The sequence below is a fragment of the Bos javanicus genome, chromosome 4 (genome assembly GCF_032452875.1).
Source record: "Bos javanicus breed banteng chromosome 4, ARS-OSU_banteng_1.0, whole genome shotgun sequence".
Classification (NCBI taxonomy): domain Eukaryota; kingdom Metazoa; phylum Chordata; class Mammalia; order Artiodactyla; family Bovidae; genus Bos; species Bos javanicus.
Window position 1 is genome coordinate 53,087,869 of NC_083871.1, and position 24,662 is coordinate 53,112,530.

At 37.3% G+C, this 24,662-nt stretch overlaps 1 protein-coding gene across 8 annotated transcripts in view; it reads left to right on the forward strand.

The window, feature by feature from the left end:
• The window catches only part of TFEC (transcription factor EC), a 219,549-nt gene that overhangs the window by 145,472 nt on the left and 49,415 nt on the right, over positions 1 to 24,662 (forward strand). For all 8 annotated transcript variants that reach the window (XM_061414050.1, XM_061414056.1, XM_061414051.1 and 5 more), the window contains one exon: positions 9,159 to 9,410. In XM_061414050.1, coding sequence (XP_061270034.1) covers positions 9,159 to 9,410 — 252 coding nt within the window. The remainder of the gene's footprint in view (positions 1 to 9,158; positions 9,411 to 24,662) is intronic.

Below are 24,662 nucleotides of genomic sequence, written 5' to 3' on the forward strand. Positions count from 1 at the left end.
AATACTATTGAATTAGGAACACTCTGCTTAATAATATTCATGCTTCTTTAAAGTCTCTTAAGTGTGGGCCTCTTCTAAAGACACACCATTGGAATTATCCAAATTCAAATGATTGGGAGTGAAAGAATATGTTACAATCACATTTTATATTATTATCCATTAAATAGCTTTGGATTATATAATGTTCAGCTGAAATATGCTGACAGCTATTTAGAAATCTAAGTAAAACTTTTGATGAACCCAGCCTACTTTGTTCAGTAGTTATATCTCAATCAGACAAGCTCGACTGTATAATTTTAGGTTTAGTCAAGATGAGATTTATGGGTATATCATATCCAAAGACTGCTGTGAAGAAAGTATGATTTGAAGAAATGAGTTATTAATCTTTGCTACAGAATATTAACAATGTCATGTGGCTTTTATGAGTAGGTATCTAGGAGGTAGTAGATTCATAAGCTCCCCAAAATAGATTTCTTCTTATATACCTCTGCTACTGGGAACATAATTAATAGTTACCTATTACTCATGAAATCCAAGCTTTTACTTCATTTATTAAATTCAACCTTAGTACAAAATTAGCAAAATTAAATAAGTACTGTCATGTTGTAGTGAATGAGATTGTCTGTCTTGCTTTTTTATGTGTATATACATGCTTGTCGGAGAAGGCGATGGCTCCCCACTCCAGTACTCTTGCCTGGAAAATCCCATGGGCAGGGGAGCCTGGTGGGCTGCAGTGCATGGGGTCACGAATAATCAGACATGACTGAGCGACTTCACTTTCACTTTTCACTTTCCTGCACTGGAGAAGGAAATGGCAACCCACTCCAGTGTTCTTGCCTGGAGAATCCCAGGGACGGGGAGCCTGGTGGGCTGCAGTCTCTGGGGTCGCACAGAGTCGGACACGACTGAAGCGACTCAGCAGCAGTAGCAGCAAACATGCTTGTGTGGTGGTAGTACATGTGTTTTTGTTTACTATGACCAAATAGTAAATGTGTATAAAATAAATGTATTTCTTGCTGAGTATGTTTCTGTTTCTGTTTTTGCAAGTAGTCATGCCTGACTGTTTTTTTTTTTTTTTTGCGAGTCAAATTAATGATGATAAAATGTTATTGAGACAATTGCTTGTGTGATGTTTGCCACCACTTTTTAGTTTTGAATTTCAAAAGGCCAGTACCCAGAAGGTGTTTCATCTCCTCCCAGGTTCTGTGCCCTCAGTTAAGATAAGCGGCCTCCAGGTGGATGGTGACACATGGGTCACAGACCTGCTTTCTGGAAAGGAATGATTTTCCCTTGGGACTAGCTTTAACAAAGAGCACATTCTCACTGCTGAGTGAATGTTGAAAGAATTAGCTGATGGCTTTTATAATTATCTTATGATTTCTCTGTAAAAAGATAACTTTTTAAAGAGGCTATCTTATATGTATTTGCATAAATATGAATTATGTTTAAAAGTTTTTATATGATTTGTACCAATACTTAAGAATATATGATAACAGTAGACAATATCATAGACAGAGAATCACAGGGTTGATGAAGTCCTTTGCAGTTTTTGTTTTTTTGTACAGCCACCCATCGAATTGTTTCTAAAATTTCCTCCCACAAAATACCCTTCCTGTTGCTATCCACTAGATAGGATCTGAAACTCATCTGAGGACTAAGTCAAAAGGCTATAGTGTGGAACAATGAAATGTAAATTGGGATAATTCATGTGGCAACCCACTCCAGTACTCTTGCCTGGAAAATTCCATGGACAGAGGAGCCTTGTAGGCTACAATCCATGGGGTCACAAAGAGTCGGACACGACTGAGCGGCTTCACTTCACTTCACGTGAGAATAAGAATGCCTCCACATGTGAACATAGAGAGCTCTTCTAGCCAGAACTGCTTGCCTGGCCTGTATTACTCCACAGCTCTACTACCTACCAGGAGATTTTAAATACAAACACAAATAGGACCACATAACACTTTGTTAGTTTTAATTTCTAACAATATTTACTGATTTATATAGGTGAAACCATCCAAGATTGATCTAAACTCTGGAATTTAAAATAAACCTCAGATATCAGATATTCTTAATCATCTTCTGCTGTGTCAGAGAATATCTGACTTTTTGTCTGTAGTATTGGCCGGCTTGCTCATGGATTTCCATCATTCTCTCAATAATCAGAATTTTCCTGCATCTATTCTAGTCTAAAAATAGGAATAGAAATTAAAAAAAACATAAACACATATATTTTGCATTTGTGATTCTCCAGTGATTATATTTTCTACAACCAGAATAATGCTTTTTTCCTCTTCTTGACCAACTTCTTTAGCCTCTTGTACTTGTAGGAATTTGTGTATTTCTAATTAAAAAAAATTCTTCAATTGACCCATTAAGTACATTCCCTCGGTTATCTTATTAATGAATGTAAGCATTTTTATAGCATATCAACACATGCATTTCTAGTTTTTAAAAAGATCCACAGCTCTCTATTAGATTATGAGAGCTTAACTACATTTGAAACACATTAAAAAAATAATTGGATGTTTTAAGCTGTTTCATTTTTGTAACTCCAAATAATGGAACTTCTGAAAAAAACATAATTTCTATCAAAAGCCTAGCTTGAGAAAACTGATATTGGGTTTATGATCTAACCAGCTGATCATCTAGGTTAGTGTGCTTAAATATGGAGTCTGCTGTATAAATTGGTTTGGAAAACATTGTTCCACCTGCTCTAAGTGTGATCTCTGGTATCTAAGGGTCAAGTCACATTAGTATAAAGTTTTATGTTTGGGCTTTCACTTGAGATGATTCATATTATGCTTTGGGCTTTTGATCAAGAATAAATGTGGTGGAAGTTATGGTGCTTGGCCAACATTATCCCCTTCATGACTGAATTACACTTGCTTCCATCTGATCCTGCTTCCCTCATTCTGTTGTCGAACTGGTTTTGAGAGCAGCCCCCAATAAACCTCCCATAGTCAAGTTTCAGATTGTTCCTGGATGACTCTTTTTTAGATAATAAATAAATATATATATATATTTAAATCTGAGCATGTAAAGAATTTCACTGCACATATTACAAATCTGCTACTAGAATTTTATCAATTATGTCTTTTATGAAAAAATCTAGTTTATAAATTCTTGGATATTTTTCTGAAAAATATATGTCTTCCCTAAGAGCTGGCATGATTTAATTACTTTTAAGAAATATACATTAGGTTGAATTATAACTGTGGAAAATTCTTTAAGAGATAGGAATACCACACCACCTTACCTGCCTCCTCAGAAACCTGTACACAGGTCAAGAAGCCACAGTTAGAACCAGACATGGAACAACGGACTGGTTCAAAATTGGGAAAGGAGTATGTCAAGGCTGTATATTGTCACCCTGCTTATTTAACTTATATGAAGAGTACATCATGTGAAATTCCCAGCTGGATGAAGCACAAGCTAGAATCAAGAATGATGGGAGAAATATCAATAACCTCAGATATGCAAATTACACCACCTTTATGGCAGAAAGCAAGAGGAACTAAGGAGCCTCTTGATGAAAGTGAAAGATGAGAGTGAAAAAGTTGGCTTAAAACTCAACACTCAGAAAACAAAAATCATGGCATCTGGTCCCATCACTTCATGGCAAATAGATGGGGAAACGATGGAGACAGTGTCAGACTTTATTTTCTTGGGCTCCAAAATCACTGCAGGTGGTGACTGCAGCCATGAAATTAAGATGCTTGTTCCTTGGTAGAAAAGCTATGACAAAGCTAGACAACATATTAAAAAGCAGAGACATTACTTTGCCTACAAAAGTCTGTGTAATCAAAGCTATGGTTTTTCCAGTAGTCATGTATGGATGTGAGAGCTGGACAATAAAAAAGGCTGAGTGCTGAAGAATTGATGCTTTTGAACTGTGGTGTTGGAGAAGACTCTTGAGAGTCCCTTGGACTGCAAGGAGATCAAACCAGTCAATCCTAAAGGAAATCAATCCTGAATATCATTACAGGGACTAGTGCTAAAACTGAAACTCCAATACTTTGGCCACCTGAGGCAAAGAACTGACTCCTTGGAAGAGGTCCTGATGCCTGAAAGATTGAAGGCAGGAGGAGAAGGGGATGACAGAGGATAAGATGGTTGGATGGCATCACCAACTCAATGGACATGAGTTTGATCAAGCTCTGGGAGATGGTGAAGGACAGGGAAGCCTGGTGTGCTGCAGCCCGTGGGATTGCAAAGAGTTGGAAACAACTGAGTGACTGAATAACAATATGGAACAGACATTTTGTAGATCAAAATGGTCAAGTATCTGTGATTCCAGAAGGTTCCACCTAATATGTTTTAATAATTTTCCCTTTTCCTTTGTTGTCAGGATGCTCATGGGTAAATCTGGTACTCAGCTGCAATATTAATCTTCAGCCTACATCTAATTGTGTAAATACCTTTCACCACATTTACATGTGTGTGTGCTCAGTTGCTCAGTCATGTCCAACTCTTTGTGACCCCATGGACTGTAGTCCACCAGGCTCCCCTGGCCATAGAATTTTCCAGACAAGACTACTGGAGTGGGTTGCCTTTCCCTACTCCACACTACATTTACAGCTCATGGTTATTTATAATGTTTTGGAAAATAGGGAGAATAAAGTAAATAAATCCTTTTAAATGAAATAAAACGATTTCTGCACATAGACAGTCTTGAACTTAAGCTGATCATTATTTTTAGTTTGCAGTAACAGCATTCCAGAGAGATACTGTTGAGACATAATTCAGAGATTATGAAAACAATAATAATAATAATTATTATTTGAGTAATTCAGAGTTCAAGAGATGTGTTTTACTTATTATTTTTAATAGCAAAACTTCCTTACATCTTAGTGGTCTTAATCTCTTTGATAATCTAAAGAACCAATTCACAATCTGCAACTGCTCTGGCCTTACAGGTGAAGGCTTTGAAACTCTGATTATGGTTTACCTCCCAGGTGGCTCAGTGGTAAAGAATCCACCTGTCAAGTGGGAGGCATGGGTTCAACTTTGGGCCTGGAAGATCCCCTGAAGAAGAAAATGGCAACCTACTTCAGTATTTTTGCCTGGGAAATCCCATGGACTGAGGAACCCGGGAGGCTACAGTCCATGGGGTCACAAAAGAGTCAGGCTTACTGACTTTACATTACTGAGCTTTTTGCTTTGTGTTCCAGTAATTTCAATCAGGAACCAATATCCTGTAGTGCTTAGGGAGCCAGGCCCTGTATTCCGACTCCCCCTTGCCAGTGGAATGATGACAGCCACGCCATTTAACCTTTCTAAGTCCTAGTGTCTTCAATTATAATGTAGATATTATTGATATCTATATCCTAAGACTGTAACAAAAAGTAAATGAAATAATATGTATAAAATGCTTAGCAGAGTGCTTGATACTTGTTGCATATTTCTACATTTATCATTATTGTCATTTTTGCTGTAGTTGATGTTAATATTGCCCAAGTATATTGTAAATTTCTAGAGCCCTAGGGTCACAGCTATGACTTCCCATGGACACTTGATGTAACACAAACTGAAATAAGTACTCTAATGATGCTTTTAGCATCAATGAATGGTGAAAAATTAGTTAATGAAAGTTGTGTATTCTGATTCAACATACTTTTCTTAGAAAAATATACAGTGTTCTTTAGCATTCATTTGCATTGTGTGAAAATCAATCAGATTTGTGAATCTGAAAATGTTATTTATAATGTATATTTTGTAGATGTATGTGGATTAAGAAGGATTAATTTAAAACTGTAGAATAATCTAAATAGCTACCCTAAAAAATTACCACTGGCATTTTAATGAAATGTTATTTTACAACTTAAAGCTCATAGCAATATAATTAGTAATATGTGTAATCTTTATTACCAATCTTAATCTTTTTTATATGACTGAAAAATTATTTTATGGTAGTACAATTAAAATAATGCTAAAAATGTCAGCATAACAGAATTAAACTGAAGTAACTACTACAATATTGTAACCCAAACCAGCTAATTTAAATGCAAAATCCTTTGTAAAGGCTATTTATCTGAGCTAATGCATGTTAAGGGATTTAAGGAGTAGATTGTGAAACTGAAATAAAAGGAAAAATAAGCACTGTACAGCAATCTTTGCTATTGTTTAACATGAGGGAAATATTAAATAGGGTTATATATAGGCCACTTGAGGAAAATGTATTAGAAGCCATATTGCAGCATAGTAAATATAACGGGGACTGGTGGGCAATCCTATTTTCAGAGGCTTTTAAAGGGAAAGCTTAGAATACTTAAAGTTGTCCTTATACAAATAATGGTATATCATTAAGTATGATAATTAAACTGAAGATGCCCAGAATTTTAAGTCTATGTTTTGAAAGAGGAATTTCAAAATACTGGATAGTTGCTTAGTTGGCACATGACACTAGTTAGATTTTTCTCTGAATGCTTTTCTTTCTGTCAATTCATAATGACTTTAATAAAGTATTGTTATTATAAAGTGAGAATACAGAAGGGTTTAAAATTAAGATTTTTTAAAGCTGAAAATGAACTCAGTATCAAACATTGAAAATATAGAAAATTGAAAAAAAATCACCTAGGTTTTCATCACCCATAAAGTATCAGACAACATTTAGTATATTTATTTCTAGTCTCTGTTCCTTCATGGATAATTTTTTAAACTTTTAACTAAAAATAATTATAATTATATTCAATATAATATTTATATGTAATACAAAGGAATCTAGGAGATATATAAAAATCCCTAATAATAGTGAATTAGCTGTATATTCCTTATATTATTGTAGTCATTCTTATCAGATCCTCAAAAAGTTTTGATGCCTATATATTTATTCCAGGTTTGGTACCAGTTGCATGTTATTTTAATGGCTGTTCTTAAACAGTTAGTTAACATTTAAAATATTTTCAGTTCAGCTCAGTCGCTTAGTCATGTCCGACTCTTTGTGACCCCATGGACTGCATCATGCCAGGCCTCCCTGTCCATCAACTCCCAGAGTTTACTCAAACTCATGTCCATCAAGTTGGTGATGCCATCCAATGATCTCATCCTCTGTTGTCCTCTTCTCCCACCTTCAATCTTTCCCATCATCAGGGTCTTTTCCAGTGAGTCAGTTCTTCGCATCAGGTGGCCAAAGTATTGGAGTTTCAGTGTCAGCATCAGTCCTTCCTATGAATAGTCAGGACTGATTTCTTTTAGGATTGACTGGCTTGATCTTGAGGTCCAAGGGACTCTCAAGAGTCTTTTCCAACACGACAGTTCAAAAGCATCAATTCTTCAGTGTACAGCTTTATTTATAGTCCAACTCTCACATCCATACATAACTACTGGAAAAACCAAAGCTTTGACTAGGCGAACATTTGTTGGCAAAGTAATGTCTCTGCTTTTTAATATGCTGTCTAGGTTGGTCACAGTTTTTCTTCCAAGGAGCAAGTGTCTTTGAAATTCATGGCTGCAGTCACCATCTGCAGTGATTTTGGAGCCCCCCAAAATAGTCTCTCACTGTTTCCATTGTTTCCCCATCTGTTTGCCATGAAGTGATGGGACCGGATACCATGACCTTTGTTTTTGAATGTTGAATTTTAAGCCAACTTTTTCACTCTCCTCTTTCACCTTCATCAAGAGGCTCTTTAGTTCTTCTTCGCTTTCTGCCATAAGGTGGTGTCATCTGCATATCTGAGGTTGTTGATATTTCTCCTGGAAATCTCAATTCCAGCTTGTGCTTCATGCAGTCCAGCATTTCTCATGATGTACTTTGCATATAAGTTAAATAAGCAGGGTGACAATATGTAGCCTTGACATACTCCTTTCCCAATTTGAAACCAGGATGTTGTTCCATGTCTGGTTCTAACTGTTGCTTCTTGACTTGCATGCAGATTTCTCAGGAGGCAGGTCAGATGGTCTGGTATTCCCATCTCTTGAAGAAAATTCCACATTTTGTGGTGATCCACACAGTCAAAGGCTTCTGCATAGTCAATGAAGCAGAAGTAGATGTTTTTTTTTTGGAACTCTCTCACTTTTTCAATGATCCAACAGATGTTGCCAATTTGATCTCTGGTTCCTCTGGCTTTTCTAAATCCAGCTTGAACATCTGGAAGTTCACGGTTCACGTACTGCTGAAGCCTGGCTTGGAGAATTTTGAGCATTACTTTGCTAGTGTGTGAGATGAGTGCAACTGTGTGGTAGTTTGAACATTCTTTGGCATTGCCTTTCTTTGGGATTGGAATGAAAACTGACCTTTTCCAGTCCTGTGGCCACTGCTGAGTTTTCCAGATTTGCTGGCATATTGAGTGCAGCACTTTCACAGCATCATCTTTTAGGATTTGAAATAACTGGAATTCCATCACCTCCCTAGCTTTATTTGTAGTGATGCTTCCTAAGGCCCACTTGACTTCGCATTCAAGGATGTCTGATCACACCATCATGATTTTCTGGGTTGTGAAGATCAAAAATGATCTTCTGTGTATTATTGCCACATCTTCTTAATATCTTCTGTTTCTGTTAGGTCCATACCATTTCTGTCCTTTATTGAGCCCATCTTTGCATGAAATGTTCCCTTGGTATCTCTAATTTTCTTGAAGAGATCTTTAGACTTTTCCATTCTATTGTTTTCCTATATTTCTTTGCATTGATTGCTGAGAAAGTCTTTCTTATCTCTCCTTGCTATTCTTTGGAACTCTACATTCAAATGAGTATATCTTTCCTTTTCTCCTTTGCTTTTCACTTCTCTTCTATTTCTCTTCTCTTCTATCTTTTCACTTCTCTTCACTTCACAGCTATTTGTAAGGCCTCTTCAGACAACCATTTTGCCTTTTTGCATTTCTTTTCCTTGGGGATGGTCTTGATCCCTGCCTCCTGTACAGTGTCACAAACCTCCATCCATAGTTCATCAGGCACTCGTCTATCAGATCTAATCCCTTGAATCTAATCCCTGTCTATCAGATCTAATCCCTTGAATATTTACTAAAATATTTTAGTAAACTGTAAATTATTCCTTAAAACTATAGTCCATTAATATGTAAATTATGACAGATGTATAGATAATAAATAAGAAAGAAACTGGACATTATAGTGTTTGCTGTCATGATTCAGTTGTCAAAAGTGGAACTCCTTTACCAGATGATGCTACACATTGCATATGTTTGTTTTCTATTTGGTAGGTCCCAGCACACTTTGAAAGTCCTGCAAGGACTCAGCTACAGAAGGTTCAGCGACAGCAAGTAAAACCCTTCATGACCCTTGACCACCAGATTCTCAACCAAAGTTTTAAAAGGTCACATCCTCCCACACCAAGCAGTGAACTTCTGGTGCAGCATGGACACCCGTCTCCCGAGAGTGACACTGGTCTCACTGGAAATCCACTCACCAAGTTGCTAACTCTTGGCAAAGAAGATGACAATACGGAATGGCATGTATGTCTAATGACTAACTTATGAAAATATATAGTTTTTTGAAAAAAAAAAAAAACACTTCAAGAAATTGAAGTCAATATTTTTGTAGTAAACATTCTATATGCAAATTCCTTTAACAAAAAGGATATCTTATTAATTTTTAATAATTAATTATTCCCATAAGAATTGTTATGCATAAAATATAACAATTCATTTTAAAATTTTTATTTCAGTTTATATCAATGTGAGTCAAAATAGGTTCTATCAGTAATTTATGTTAAGAAAATTTAGCTTGAATTGTACTGGTTTTCTGATAGCTTTAGTTAAAACATTTATCAACAGTTACATTTTCTGAAGTACCCATTAAGACAAAATAAGTGGAATTTAAATAATAGTAAAAATTTACTCTAGAAATGTTTATCAGAATGAGACTAATAGTCTTCTTGCACTTAATATTTTATAGTATTGTATCTGAGTTTTTAATTACTGATTATTCATTCCTTTCTATTTTCAACAAATACTTGCTTTCCATTTACTAAGTAAGAGAAAATTTGAGGTGCTGAAGATATAAAATGAATGAGTGTTTAGCTTTGTGGCGTTCAGAATTACTGTGACTTGCTTGTAAATGGACCTTAAAAAAATCCTGAAAAATCAGTAGAAGTGGGAAAGAACTTGAACTGGGAAAAAGACTTCCTTTAATATTTCAATGTAGAAAACCTATATCAATAACTGAGTTTTCTATTCTTTTCTTTTTTTCCATTTGATTAGTTAGATGAAGCCGTGGTCCTATTTGCTCCTAGATTTAATCTACCAATCTACATTCCTGGTGATTTTTACTGAATTCAGGTCACTGCTTTTTTTTTTTTTTTTCACATTTTTCAAAGGAATTTATTAAGAAACAGGGGGGAAAAATTTAAAGTACACAATCAAAGGAATCAAAGCGTTTACAACATAGCTTCTTCAGGCCAAGGGAAGTCTATAGTCTCCAGGTACAAAAGAATAATACTCAATATCTAAGTATTTAAATTCCAAATGATAGAGGAAAATTTTCTTTTGCAAATTTTATGTTAATCTAGAAAAGAGAAAAGAGGAAGGATCTAGTAGATTGTTTAATAAAATATAAAGCAATCACAAAACTAGTTAAAATCCAAAACTGAATATAAATCTCTACATGTATATTTACTTAAACTTTTCAGTAACAAATATATAAAGAATTTTCCAAAAAAAATGTAGACCTAGATTCTCTGTTCACTCTATGAAGGTCATAAAAATATATGTAAGATGAGAATCATCTGTTCATCTGTACAGTAAATATTAGAACTCACCCAATACAATTGTCTTATAATTTTCTTCTTTCAAAGTTTTCAAAGTTTTTCCCTTGTGTGGAAGGTTGATTTACAAAGGAAAAAACAAATTCCAAAAGATATGCATATGCCTGTCAATTCTAGGCAAAACCCAGAAAATGATCAGAGTATGTATCTTATGAAATATGATGCTGTGATCATACAGTGGTTAGTACTCTGTGTTGTGAAATATGTTTTCTAAAAAATGAGAAAGGATGAGTAACATATGTTAATTTTCTTAGTAAGCAGTTTTATTCCTTAGGAACACAGCTTTCCTTTTATTTTATAATAAGGTTGTACATTATAAGAGAAATTTACCTGATCTTAGAGGTCCTTTAGGTGGTGTCAGTCAAAAGGGGTTGCATGGCTGGGAAGGGTAGAAAGCTTCAATATGTGCCGTGGTCTAGGGACAACATGCACGCTGGCTGCAGATAAACATTTTTTAAATTTTTAACCATTTTTCTTTAAACTGTGTATTAAAAGGCTCTACTGTCATTAATGTCCAGTTAATCATAATTTTATTTCATCTGTTATAGTTTTAATGTGTTTTTGAATTTAATTTATCATAGACACATTTTCACATACTGCCATCAATTCCAGTTTTGCTGCCTTTAGTAGCTAAGATACATCCTACTTTTTTTGCCATTTCCTGATATTCTTTGATTAGTTCTAGGAGTCCTTGTCACAAAGCAGAAAGTGTGCAATCTTTAGAGTCAGACAGCATGAGGTTAAAACCACCACTTACTAGTTGTGGGGTCTCAATCCTTAACCTCTCTTACTAACATTTCTACAGCTTGAAGAGTTCTTTTGATACTTACATTTTCTGGGTGGGTTGTAGGGAACTTCTGTGATCTTTTACTTTTATGATTAAATTATTTTTTATTAAGGAATATTTGACATAATAACTGTATACGTTTGAGGCATATAGCATGATGATTTAATTTGTGTATATTGTGAAATGATTACCACAATAAATTCAGTTAACATCCATCTTGTCATGTAGACACAATAAAAGAAAAAGAGGAGAAAAGAAGAAAAAAAAAGTCCTCGTGAAAACTTTCCTGTATATCATATAACATTGTCAAATACAATTGTCGCATTATAGTACATTATACCCTAGTAATTATTTATCCTATAATTTTAGTTTGTATCTTGTGACCACCTTTCTCCAATTCCATACCACATTCCCCCACCCCACTTCTGGTAGCTACAAGTCTGATCTCTTTTTCTATGAGGTTTTTTTGTTTTTGTTTTATAATCCATATATAAGTGAGATCACACATTATTTGTCTTTCTCTGTCTGACTTATTTCACTTGGCATAATGCCCTCAAGGCCTATTTATGCTGTTGCCAATGATAGGATTTCCTTGTTTTTTCATGCCTAAATAGCATTCTTATTTATTTCACAGTTTCTTTAGCCATTCACTGATGGATGGACACAGATTGCTTTCATATCTTGGTTTTGTAAATACTATGAATATGAGGCTGCAGATATCTTTTCAAGGTATTGTTTTTATTAGCTTTGGGTATATTCCCAGGAGTGGTATTTCGGTATCATATGGTAGTTCTATTTTTAATTTTTTTGAGGATCCTGAATACTGTTTTCTATAGTAGCTGTATCAATTTACAATCTCACTAATATCATAAAAGGGTAACCTTTTCCCCACATTCTTGCCAGCATTATTATCTTATCTTTTTGTGATTGGTATTCTCACAGGTATAAGGTGATATCTCATTGTGGTCTGAATTTGCATTCCCCTAATAACTAATGACGTTAAGCATCTTTTCATGTACCTGTTGCCCTTTTGTTTATTTTTCTTTGGAGAAATATGTATTCAGCTCCTTCTCTCATTTTTTAAATTGCATTTTTACTGTTGTTTTAGGAGCTTTTCTATAGGTCTTGGTTATTAATTCCTTATCAGATGTATGGTTTGCAAACATTTTTTTCCCCTTTCCATAGGTTGATCACTGGTGAATTATGCTTTTAACATGTGCTGAGTTTAGTTTGCTAGTATCTTACTGAAAACTTTTGCATCTATATTCATCAGGTATATTGGCCTGTAGCTTTCTTTTTTAGTAATCTCATTTTCTGATTTTAGTATTAGGATAATGCTGGCCTCATAAAATCAGTTAGAGAATGTTCCCTCCTCTTTGATTTTTTGGGAAGACTTTGAGAAGGATTGGTGTTTATTCTTCTTGAAATGTTTGGTAAAATTCACCAGTGAAGCCATCTGGTCCTGGGTTTTTCTCATTGGGGGATTTTTTATTACTAATTTAATTCAATCTCCACTAGTAATTGGTATATTCAGATTTTCTACTTCTTCTTGATTCAGTCTTAATAAGTTTTATGCTTCTAAGAACTTTTCCATTTCTTCTAGGTTTCACAGTTTTTTGAAAAATATAGTTGTTCTGTGTTGCCCTTTATGATCCTTTGAATTTTTTCAAATCTACTGTTTCTTTATTGATTCTCTGTGTGGATAATCTGTCCATTGTTGAGAGTGGTAAAAAGTCTTCAAATATTATTGTTTATAATGATTATACTGTTTATTTTTCTCATTAGCTCTGTTAGTTGTTGCTTTATATATTTATATGCTCTGATGTTGGGCTCATAAATTGTTATATCAGTTTGTTGTATTGACCGCTTTACCTTTATATAATGACTTTCCTTGTTTCTCTCTCTTTTTTTTTTTTTTTTTTTGCCATTTTTAGTTTTGTCTGTTTTGTCTGATGTAATCAATGAAAACGATTCCTACTTTCTTTTAGTTACCATTGTTTGAAATGTCTTTTTCCATCCCTTCACTTTCAATCCCTGTTTGTCCTTACAGTGAAAGTGAGTCTCCTAGAGACAGTGGTTGTTAAATCTTTTTTTTTTTTAATCCACTCATTCACACTATGTCTTTGAATTGGATAATTTAATCTGTTTATATTTAAAACAATTACTAATAGGTAAGGGCTTGTGTGTGTTTGCACTCAGTCATGTCTGACAACCTCCTGGACTGTAGCCCACCAGGTTCCTCTGTTCATGGAATTTTCCAGGAAAGAATACTGGAGTGAATTGCCATTTTCTACTCTGAGGGATCTTTCTGACCCAGGGATCAAACCTGTGTCTCTTGCATCTACTGCCTTGGCAGGCACCACCTAGGAAGCTGTAAGGGTTTACTACAACAAAATGTTATTAGTTGCTTTCTGGTTGTTTGGTAGCTTCAACAGTCTCTGTTTCTTATCCCGCTATCTTTTTGTTTTGTCTTTTGGAATCAACATACTTTGACTTCTTTATCAAGTTCTTTTGTGTAATTAGTATAAGATTTTCCCTGTGTTTTCCACGTGCTCAGTTGCTTCAGTCTCATGCAACAATCAACTGTAGTGATCCAGGTACGGGATTCTTCAGGCAGGATGCTGGAGTGAGGATGCTATGCCCTTCTCCAGGGGATCTTCCCAATTCACAGACTGAACCCCTGTCTCTTATGTCTTCTGCGTTGGCAGATGGGTTCTTTACCTCTAGCACCACTAGAGGTATCTATCTAGCTTTGTCATAACTTTTCTTCCAAGGAGCAAGGGTCTTTTGATTTCATGGCTGAAATCACCACCTGCAGTGATTTTGGACCCCAAGAAAATAAAGTCTGTCACTGTTTCCATTGTTTCCCCATCTATTTGCCATGAAGTGATGGAACTGGATGCCATGATCTTCATTTTCTGAATGTTGAGTTTTAAGCCAACTTTTCCACTCTCCTGTTTTATTTCCATCAAGAGGCTTTTTAGTTCCTCTTCACTTTCTGCCATAATGGTTGTGTCATCTGCATATCTGAAGTTATTGATATTTCTCCCTGCAATCTTGATTCCTGTTTGTGCTTCATCCAGCTGGGCATTTTGTGTGATGTACTCTGCATAGAAGTTAAATAAACAGGATGATAATATACAGCCTTGACATATTCCTTTTCAAATTTTGAACCAGTCCATCATTCCATGTCAGATTTTAATGGTTGCTTCTTGACCTGCATACAGGTTTCTCAGGAGGCAGGTTAAGGTGGTCTGGTATTCCCATCTGTTTAAGAATTTTCCAGTTTGTTTGATCCACACAGTCAAAGGCTTTAGCGTAGTCAGTGAATCAGAAGTAGATGTTCTTCTGCAATTCTCTTTCTTTTTCTATTATCCAACAGATGTTGGCATTTTGATCTCTGGGTCCTCTGTCTTTTCTAAATCCAGCTAGTAACACCTTATTTTAAATTGATAGCAAGTAACTTCAGTAGAATTTGTATTCTTTGTACTTCTCCTCGATTATTGCTGTTAAAATTTATATGTTTTGTATTGAATTATTAATAATAGATTATTATATTTCTTAATTTTGTTTCAGTGTTGACCATCTGGTGATGTCCATGTGTAGAGTCTTCTCTGGTGTTGTTGGAAGAGGGTGTTTGCTGTGATCAGTGCATTTTCTTGGCAAAACTCTGTTAGCCTTTGACCTGCTTGTTTTGTACTCCAAGGCCAAATTTGCCTGTTACTCCACGTATCTCGACTTCCTACTTTTGGATCCCAGTGCTCTATAATAAAAAGGACATCATTTTTTTTTCATGTAGGTTACTAAACTTCCTTAAAAGGATTATTTTGAATTCTTTATTGATTTATCAGACAGTTCACAGATCTCCATTTATTTAGAGTTAGTTATCTGAGTTTTATTAGTTTACTTTGGTGGTACCATATTTACCTGACTTTTTGTGATCCTTAATGCCTTGTGTTGGTTTCTGTGCATCTGATTAATAGGGCTGCCCTTGCAGACTTTACAGGCTTGCTTTGTCAATGACAGTTCTTCACAAGGCTGCTCAGTTTTGGTTTCTGGGTGAGTCTGCCACTAAAGTCTTTGTGCAGGTAATTCCTGTTATTATGATCTATTTGTGCCAGACATGGATTGGGGGTTGTGCCACCAGCTGAGAGCAGCTGGATAGGACTGCTGACTTTGTTCCTTACACAAGTGAGGCTGTTGAATGGACTTTGTAGTTGCTTGAATTCTCTGATAAGGCTTACAACAAAAGTCTGTCTAGTCAAGGCTATGGTTTTTCAGTGGTCATGTATGGATGTGAGAGTTGGACTATAAAGAAAGCTGAGCACCAAAGAATTGATGCTTTTGAACTGTGGTGTTGGAGAAGACTCTTGAGAGTCCCTTGGACTGCAAGGAGATCCAACCAGTCCATTCTAAAGGAGATCAGTCCTGGGTGTTCATTGGAAGGACTGATGTTGAAGCTGAAACTCCAATACTTTGGTGACCTGATGTGAAGAACTGACTCATTTGAAAAGACCCTGATGCTGGGAAAGATTGAGGGCAGGAGGAGAAGGGGACGACAGAGGATAAGAAGGTTGGGTGGCATCACCGACTCAATGGACATGGGTTTGGGTGGACTCCAGGAGTTGGTGATGGACAGAGAGGCCTGGCGTGCTGGGGTTCATGGGGTCACAAAGAGTCGGAAATGACTGAGCAACTGAACTGAACTGAACTGAACTAGATAGTTGGGATTGAATGTAGCAGATATAGCAGATGGAGCTATGAATTAGCTTCCCTCTCCTGGCAGAGAGGCAGGCCAGGGCCCTGGGCCTATGCAGTTCATTGTCTGGGGGCCTGACTAAGGCCTGAATATGCACTGAATCCCTTGGTAGGGTGAGGCCACTGATTTTGCCCTAGAGAGGAAATCATGGGTTGTGTTTTCTGTTCAAGTGCCACTGTATGTGGGGCTATTGAATGGGCCATGTATCTTCCCTTGTGCTCTGGTTAAGCTCCCTGGAAGGATAGATTGAAGGCTGTATTCAATGATGAGCAAGACTATTAATTAGATTCCCTGCCCAGACAGTAAGAGAAGCTGCTCTAAAACCAGTAAAGCTCTTTGTGATCTTAACTCAATCTGATCCACACCCAAGTTCCTTGGCTGAACAGCGCCACTGGCTTTGCTCTCCAGTTCTGTTTGCTTTTTGCTCAGCTTGAGTGTGGCTCTGCTGTACAGCTTTCAGGTAATTTTGCTAACCTTTCTGATCAGTTGGAGTCAGAGGACACTATTCACAGTGGGTGAAGCTATTTTCAGCCCCTATGCCTGGGAGGGAAGGGATTGGGCCTCTCCAGGCTATTTTCAATTTTCCAAAGATGTTTTCAGGTTAGAGAGAGGCCAGGAGCTACCCTCAGCCTTGGCTATGAATTAATCTTTTTGTCTGTGCCTGCATGGGAAGATCCATGACTGGTATTGGCTTTGCTCTGGGGGTGATCTGCTCTGCTTATCCACCTGCCTCTTGGCTTGAGCACCACCGTACCACACAGCTTTCAGGAGTTGTCCCTAGCTCTTCTGGTCAGATGAGGCTGCCAGGGGCCTCTGACTCATCATCTTGCCTGAGTATGGGCAAATGGGCTCTACAACTGATAAAACTCCTTTGAGGATCTGAATCAGTCAGATCTGAACCCCCCTAACCAATTATCTGGTCAGAGCGTACCCCTGATTTGGTTCTGCTGACAAGTGAAGCTGCTGGTTGGGGTTGCTCCTCAGGCATTAAAGGACTATCTGCCAAGATCTGTGTGTTGGTGTTACAAGCCCTCCCTGCTTCTCTATCATAGATTCTCAGCGACTGGATCCCATAGATTCCTCTCAATTCCCATGGTAAGAAATCAAAGTAGGGGCTCCCACAAAGCAACTTCACAATGTTGAAGGTGACTGATTGTCCCCGCTGGGTTCTCTTTTCCCACTGGAGCAACCAGGGGTCAGAGACCTCTCTGCATAGCGTTGTACTGTCTTAGTGAAACCAATAGGTGTCGTTTCCAGGGCTCCAAGGAGTTCTGGAACCACAGTACTTCATGTCTCAATGCAAAGAGTCCAGCAAAAGCAAAGTGGTAGGTGAGAAGAGATTTACTAGAATAGGATGCTTTTGAGACTTACAAGTTGGTGAGCAAGAAATGCTGCACCCTGAGAACTTAGTGGGCTATAGTTATAACCAAAGGAAAAGTGGGGAGTGGGAGAAGACCTTCTCTGTCTTTCTTGAGTAGACACCTTGTTTCCATCATTAGTTCTTCCCTCACACAGGACAGTGGACTTTACTTGTCCCTTCCTGTATGGTTAGGGCGGGACTGTCATAGCACTTTGGAAAAATATTTTCAAGTCTCAGTACAATGAGGGTCTTTCATTTTGAAAAGTCACCTTCCCATAAATAATTGTTTGTTGTGTTCACAGAGCCTGTTTGGGAGGGTCATTAACTTATTGAGCTTATTGGGAAGGATGCGGGTCTCATGCCACCATTGCTTTATTGTTTGGGGGCATGTCTCGTGTTTCTGTTGTATGGTTTTGTTGCTAAGCAAACCTGCTTGGTTTTTGGTTTAGCAAACCTGCTTTCTTTAGTAATGCTTAATTTACAGGAGCTTTCCATCTTTTTCTATCTATATTCCCCTAGTGGGATTAAGTATTTAATCACCTATTTTGTCCCTTCGTTCTGTCCCTATCACTAGAGGAGGGTCAATGAGATCAACGTGCAGCTGCTTCTCTCACCTTCTGATGCAGTCTGCCTTGATCTCTGAGGTTCAGGGGGTATTTCAGCCTCACCCCCATGCTCTAGGATTCTCTTAGTGGTGTTTCGTTTTTGAATAGACATTAATTGTTCTTCTCAGGAGGTGGATTGAATTCAGGAACTACCTGTGTTTCCATCTTAGTGATGTCACTTAGTGATGTCACTTACATTTTAAAAGTTTCTAACACAAGGGCAGTGTGAATGCTCAGGAGATGGTGGTTGCCAATTTTTGGGTATTTCTTTCTTCTGTGCTTATCCTCCTGTGACATCAGAGATCAGATCAGATCAGATCAGATCAGTTGCTCAGTGGTGTCCGACTCTTTGCGACCCCATGAATCGCAGCACGCCAACACATCATTAATTCAAATAAGACCCCAGAAATCAAAGCTACCACAGAATAAATCTGTGACAGCATCCATAGATTCAGGATTTAGGAGTTGGAATTAAGAGTAACTTGGTGATTAAAGGTAAGACAATCAAGTATAAAGTCAAATAAGCATTTTATAGCCTGGGTCTTTCCAGGATAAAATTCAAATTTGAACTCATGGGTACACAGGACTCTTTCCCACTTAATCCTTGCCACCTGACCCAAACTTATCATTTCACATTTGCATGGAGCTCTGTTCTTCAACTATATGGTCCATGTGTGACTTTCAGAGTGGCCAGGTTCTTCTTCCTTATAACCTTTCTTTACCAACTACTCATTCAGTCTCCACTTATAATTCCAACTGACTCTTTGGAACTCATTTCAGGTTTCTTCTTTCCCTGGGGATACTCTATGTGGATTAGGTGCCTAATTCTCTGAGTTTTCATAGTAACAGCTATGTCATATGAATAAAAATTGCTCTTATCATAGCATCTTTATAGTAACAGCTATGTCATATGAATAAAAATTGCTTTTATCATAGCATCTTTCTAGCATCTTTATGCTGAAAGTGAAAAGTGAAAGTGAAGTCACTCAGTCCTGTCCTACTCTTTGTGACCCCATGGACTGTAGCCCACCAGGCTCCTCCATCCATGGAATTTTCTAAGCAAGAGTATTGCAGTGGGTTGCCATTTATTATTCCTTGTCTTGTTTTTCTTATCCTCTATACTTTCTAAAAGTTCTAAGTTGAAGGGAAGAGAAAAAAAAATGAAACAAATATACTATTATGTAGAAAGGACAATGGTATACGTAGGAGTGTGGAAGTACCGTGCTGATTTGGAGGTCTGTCAAGTAGACTTAGACAAAGATGACTAGTGGGGCAATTTATCTAAGTAAGATTGCATGAGCAAAGAAACATGAAGTGAGGAGAAAATGAGAGGCAAAATTGACAGAAGGTGACACCAGAGAACTGGGCAATAGACAAATCACAGAAAGGCTGGTACTCCATGTTAAGTAATTCCAAATACTTGAAACGCTCAAATGTGGGGACTATGGTGACATAATCGGATTTGACTTTAATATCACTCTATCAGCTAGTAGGAGAAGAAGCCTGGAGTGAGAGAGGGATCAGTGGGGAGGTTATTTCCATAGCACAGTGAGAAATGAGGCCTTATATTCAGTTCAGTTCATTTCAGTAGCTCAGTCTTGTCTGACTCTTTGTGACCCCATGGACTGCAGCACACCAAGCTTCCCTATCATCACCAACTCTGGGAGTTTTCTCAAACTCTTGTCCATCAAGTCGGTGATATCATCTAACTATCTCATCCTCTGTCGTCCCCTTCTCCTTCTGCCCTCAATCTTTCCCAGCATCAAGGTCTTTTCAAATGAGTCAATTCTTCGCATCAGGTGGCCAAAGTATTGGAGTTTCAGCTTCAACATCAGTCATTCCAATAAATAGTCAGAACTGACTTCCTTTAGGATGGACTGGTTGGATCTCCTTGCAGTCCAATGGACTCTCAAGAGTCTTCTACAACAACACAGTTCAAAAGCATCAATTCTTTGGTGCTCAGCTTTCTTTATAGTCCAACTCTCACTTCGATACATGACTATTGGAAAAACTGTAGCTTTGACTAGATGGACCTTTGTTGGCAAAGTGATGTCTCTGCTTTTTAATATGCTGTCATGGTTGGTCATAACTTTTCTTCCAAGGAGTAAGTGTCTTTTAATTTGATGGCTGCAGTCACCATCTGCAGTGATTTTGGAGTCTGCCAATTTGGAGTCTGGCAAAGTAAAGTCTGCCACTGTTTCCACTGTTTCCCCATCTATTTATCATAAACTATGGGACTAGATGCCATGATCTTAGTTTTCTGAATGTGGAGTTTTAAGCTAACTTTTTCACTCTCCTCTTTCACTTTCATCAAGAGGCTCTTTAGTTCTTCTTCACTTTCTGCCATAAGTATGGTATATCTCCATATCTGAGGTTATTGATATTTCTCCCAGCAGTCTTGATTCCAGCTCGTGCTTCATCCAGCCCAGCATTTCTCATGATGTACTCTGCATATAAGTAAAATAAGCAGGGTAACAATATATAGCCTTGACGTACTCCTTTCCTGATTTGGAACCAGTCTGTTTGTTGTTCCACATATGGTTCTAACTGTTGCTTTTTGACCTGCATACAGATTTCTCAGGAGGCCTTATATTAGAACATGTTAGAACTGTGTATCTATGAGACCATCAAGCAGAAATGATAGTGAGTGCTAGATATACAAGTTTGCCTTGAGGAGGAATAATCAAGAAGGAGAAAGAGATTTAAGAGTCTTCAGCCTCTAGCTAGTACTTGAAAATTTGGATGAGAAAGAAAGCTCCTGGAGAACATGAATACAATAAGAGTAGTAAACCAAGGTTGGGAATGAGGGAATCGCCAACATTTAAGGAGTGGTGAGAGGAAAAGGTCTGTAAAGATAAACTAAAAGGATAGCTAGTGCGGTGCCACTGAAGGAGCTGATTTAAAGAAGGAGGAAATGACCCCCACACAAATGTGGTAGAAAAAATAGGACTGATAAATGTCTACTGAATTGATCAGCCAAGTAGTCAAAGAAAATAGCAACAAAAGACATTTCAGTAAGATGGTGGGCAAGAGCCATTCTACTTTGAATTCAGAGTTAACCGAAGTGGAAAGATTGAACTCCTGGGATATTCATGATGATTGGGCAAAAAGTTAATAGGGTAAAGGCATAGAGAGTCATAAAATAAAAAATTTCAGCTGATCAGTCATAGAGAGTCTAGACTGGACTAACTGGAATACTGCATTTGATGAGTAAGATAATGGAATTTAAGATTTCAGAAGTGATGTGATATAGAGCATGACAGGAACCAGATATGGCCTATAGAATAGGTGAAGAGAAAGTTTAATTCAGGTTTATGATTTGAAGAGGGGTGAACTAAAGTATTCAACTACAATTACTGATTTTTTTCATAGATTTCTAACAGATGTTGCTATAGATTTTTTATTTTAGGTACATATGTATTCATGGTCACTTGGTATTATTTTTCCTTCAATGTATCTTGAATTTCATATAGTCTAATATTAACATTCCTACTGTTGCTTCCCTTTGGTCATCGTTGTAGTACACCTTTGCACTTTAATTTCAGCTTTCCCCATTGTTTTATGTTAAATGTGTCCCTTATAGACAAAACATTAAAATACCTTTGAAAAAATCCAGTTTGAATAATAATTTCTCCAGCAGTATGTTAACTTCTTTGTTGTTTTTGTTGTTCAGTCCTTAAGTGGTCTCCAACTCTTTTTGACCCCATGAACTGCAGCATGCCAGGCTCCTCTGTCCTCCACCATCTCCCGGAGTTCACTCAAATCCATGTCCATTGAATCAGTGATGCTATCTAACTGTCTCATCCTCTGCTGCTCCCTTTTCCTTTTGCCTTCAGTCTTTCTCATCATCAGGGTCTTTCCCAATGACTGGCTCTTCACATCAGATGACCAAAGTATTGGATCTTCAGCTCAGCATCAGTCCTTCCAATGAATGTTCAGGGTTGATTACCTTTAATTTTGACTGGTTTGATCTCTTTGCAGTCCAAGGGACTCTTGAGTCTTCTCCAGCACTTACAATTTGAAAGCATCAATTCTTCAGTGTTTTGGCTTCTTTATCGTCTAACTCTTACATTTGTACATGACTACTAGAAAAACCATAGCTTTGACTATCACTTTATCAGCAATGTGATGTCTTTGCTTTTTAATATGCTGTCTAGGTTTGTCATAGCTTTCCTTCCAAGGAACAAGTGTCTTTTAATTTCATAGTTGCAGTCACCATCCGCAGTGGTTTTGGAACCCCGCCCCCCAAAATAGAATCTGTCACTGTTTCCACTTTTCCCCCATCAATTTGCCATGAAGTGATGAGTCCTGATGCAATGATCTTAGCTTTTTTGAATGTTGAGTTGTAAGCCAGCTTTTTCAGTCTCCTCTTTCACCCTCATCAAGAGGCTCTTTAGTTCCTCTTCACTTCTTGCCATTAAGTGGTACAATCTACATATCTGAGATTGTTGATAATTCTCCCAGCAATCTTGATTCCAGCTTATGATTCATCCAATCTGGCATTTTTCATATAAGTTAAATAAGCAGAGTGACAATATACAGCCTTGTTGTACTCCTTTTTCAATTTTGAACCAGTCTTCCATGTCTGGTTCTAACTGCTGCTTCTTGACCCGTTTATAGATGTCTCAGTTTCTCAGGAGACAGGTAAGGTGGTCTGGTACTTCCATCTCTTTAAGAATTTCCCACAATTTGTTATGATCCACACAGTCAAAAGCTTTAGTGTAGCCAATAAAGGAAAAGCAGATGTTTCTCAGAAACTCCCTTGCTTTCTCCGTGATCCAATGAATGGTGGCCATTTGATCTCTGGCTCCTCTCCCTCTTCAAAACCCAACTTGTACATCTGGAAGTTATTGGTTCATGTACTGCTGAAGCCTAGCTTGAAGAATTTTGAGCATAACTTTGCTAGCATGTGAAATGAGTGCAATTGTATGGTAGTTTGAGCATTTTTTAACATTGGCCTTCTTTGTAACTGGAATGAAAACTGACATTTTCCAGTCTTATGACCATTGCTGAGTTTTCCAAATTTGCTGACACATTGAGTGCAGCACTTTAACAGCATCATCTTTTAAGATTTGAAATAGTTCAACTAGCATTCTGTCACCTCCACTAGCTTTGTTCATAATAATGCTTCCTAAGGCCCACTTGACTTACACTCCAGTATGTGTGGCTCTAGGTGAATGACGACAGCATCATGGTTATCTGGGTAATTAAGGCTTTTTTGTGTGTAGTTCTTGTGTGTATTCTTGCCACCTCTTCTTAATATCTTCAGCTTCTGTTAGGTCCTTACCGTTTGTGTTCTTTATTGAATGAAATGTTTATCCTTGAAATATCCTTGAAAGAAATGTTTCCTTGATATCTCCACGTTTCTTGAAGAATTTCTAGTCTTTCCCCTTCTATTGTTTTCCTCTATTTCTTTGCATTGTTCATTAAGAAAGCCTTATCGCTCCTTGTTATTTTCTGGAATTAATTCACTTGAGCATATCTTTCCCTTTCTCCCTTGCTTTTCAATTCTTTTCTTTCCTCAGTTATTTGTAATCTTCCTAAGACAACCATTTTCCTTCTTGCATTTCTTTTTCTTTTGGTTACTTTTGGTCTCTGCTTTTGTACAATGTTACAAGCTTCCGTCCATAGTTCTTCAGGCACTCTTTCTACCATATCTAATCCCTTGAATCTGTTTGTCACCTCCATTGTATAATCATAAAGGAAATGATTTAGGTCATACCTGAATGGCCTAGTGGTTTTCCCTACTTTCTTCAATTTAAGACTGAAGTTTGCATTAAGAAGTTCATTATCTGAACCACAGTCAGCTCTATGTCTTTCTTTTGCTGACTTTCTTATAGATCTTCTGCATGTTTGGCTGCAAATTTCATAATCAATCTAATTTTGGTATTGACTATCTGTGATGTTGGAAAAGGGTGTTTGCTATGACAAGCATGTTCTCTTGACAAAACTCTGTTATCTTTTGCCCTGCTGCATTTTGTACTCCAAGTCCAAATTTGCCTGTTATTCCTGGTATCTCTCAACTTCCAACTGTTGCATTCCAATCCCCTATGATTAAAATGACATCTTTTTTTGGTCTTAGTTCTAGAAGATGTTGTCGGGCTTTATAGAACCGGTCAACTTCAGCTTCTTTGGCATCAATGATTGAGGCATAGACTTGGATTACTGTGATACTGAATGGTTTGCCTTGGAAAGAAACCAAGATCACTCTGTTGTTTTTGAGGTTGCCCAAAGTACGACATTTTGGGCTTTTTTGTTGTCTATGAGGACTACTCCATTTCTTCTAAGGGATTCTTGCCCGTGATAGTAGATGTAACGGTCATCTGAATCAAATTTGCCCATTCCCATCCATTTTAGTTCACCAGTTCCTGGATGTTGATGTTCACTCTTGCCATCTTCTACTTAACTATGTCCAATTTACCTTGATTCAT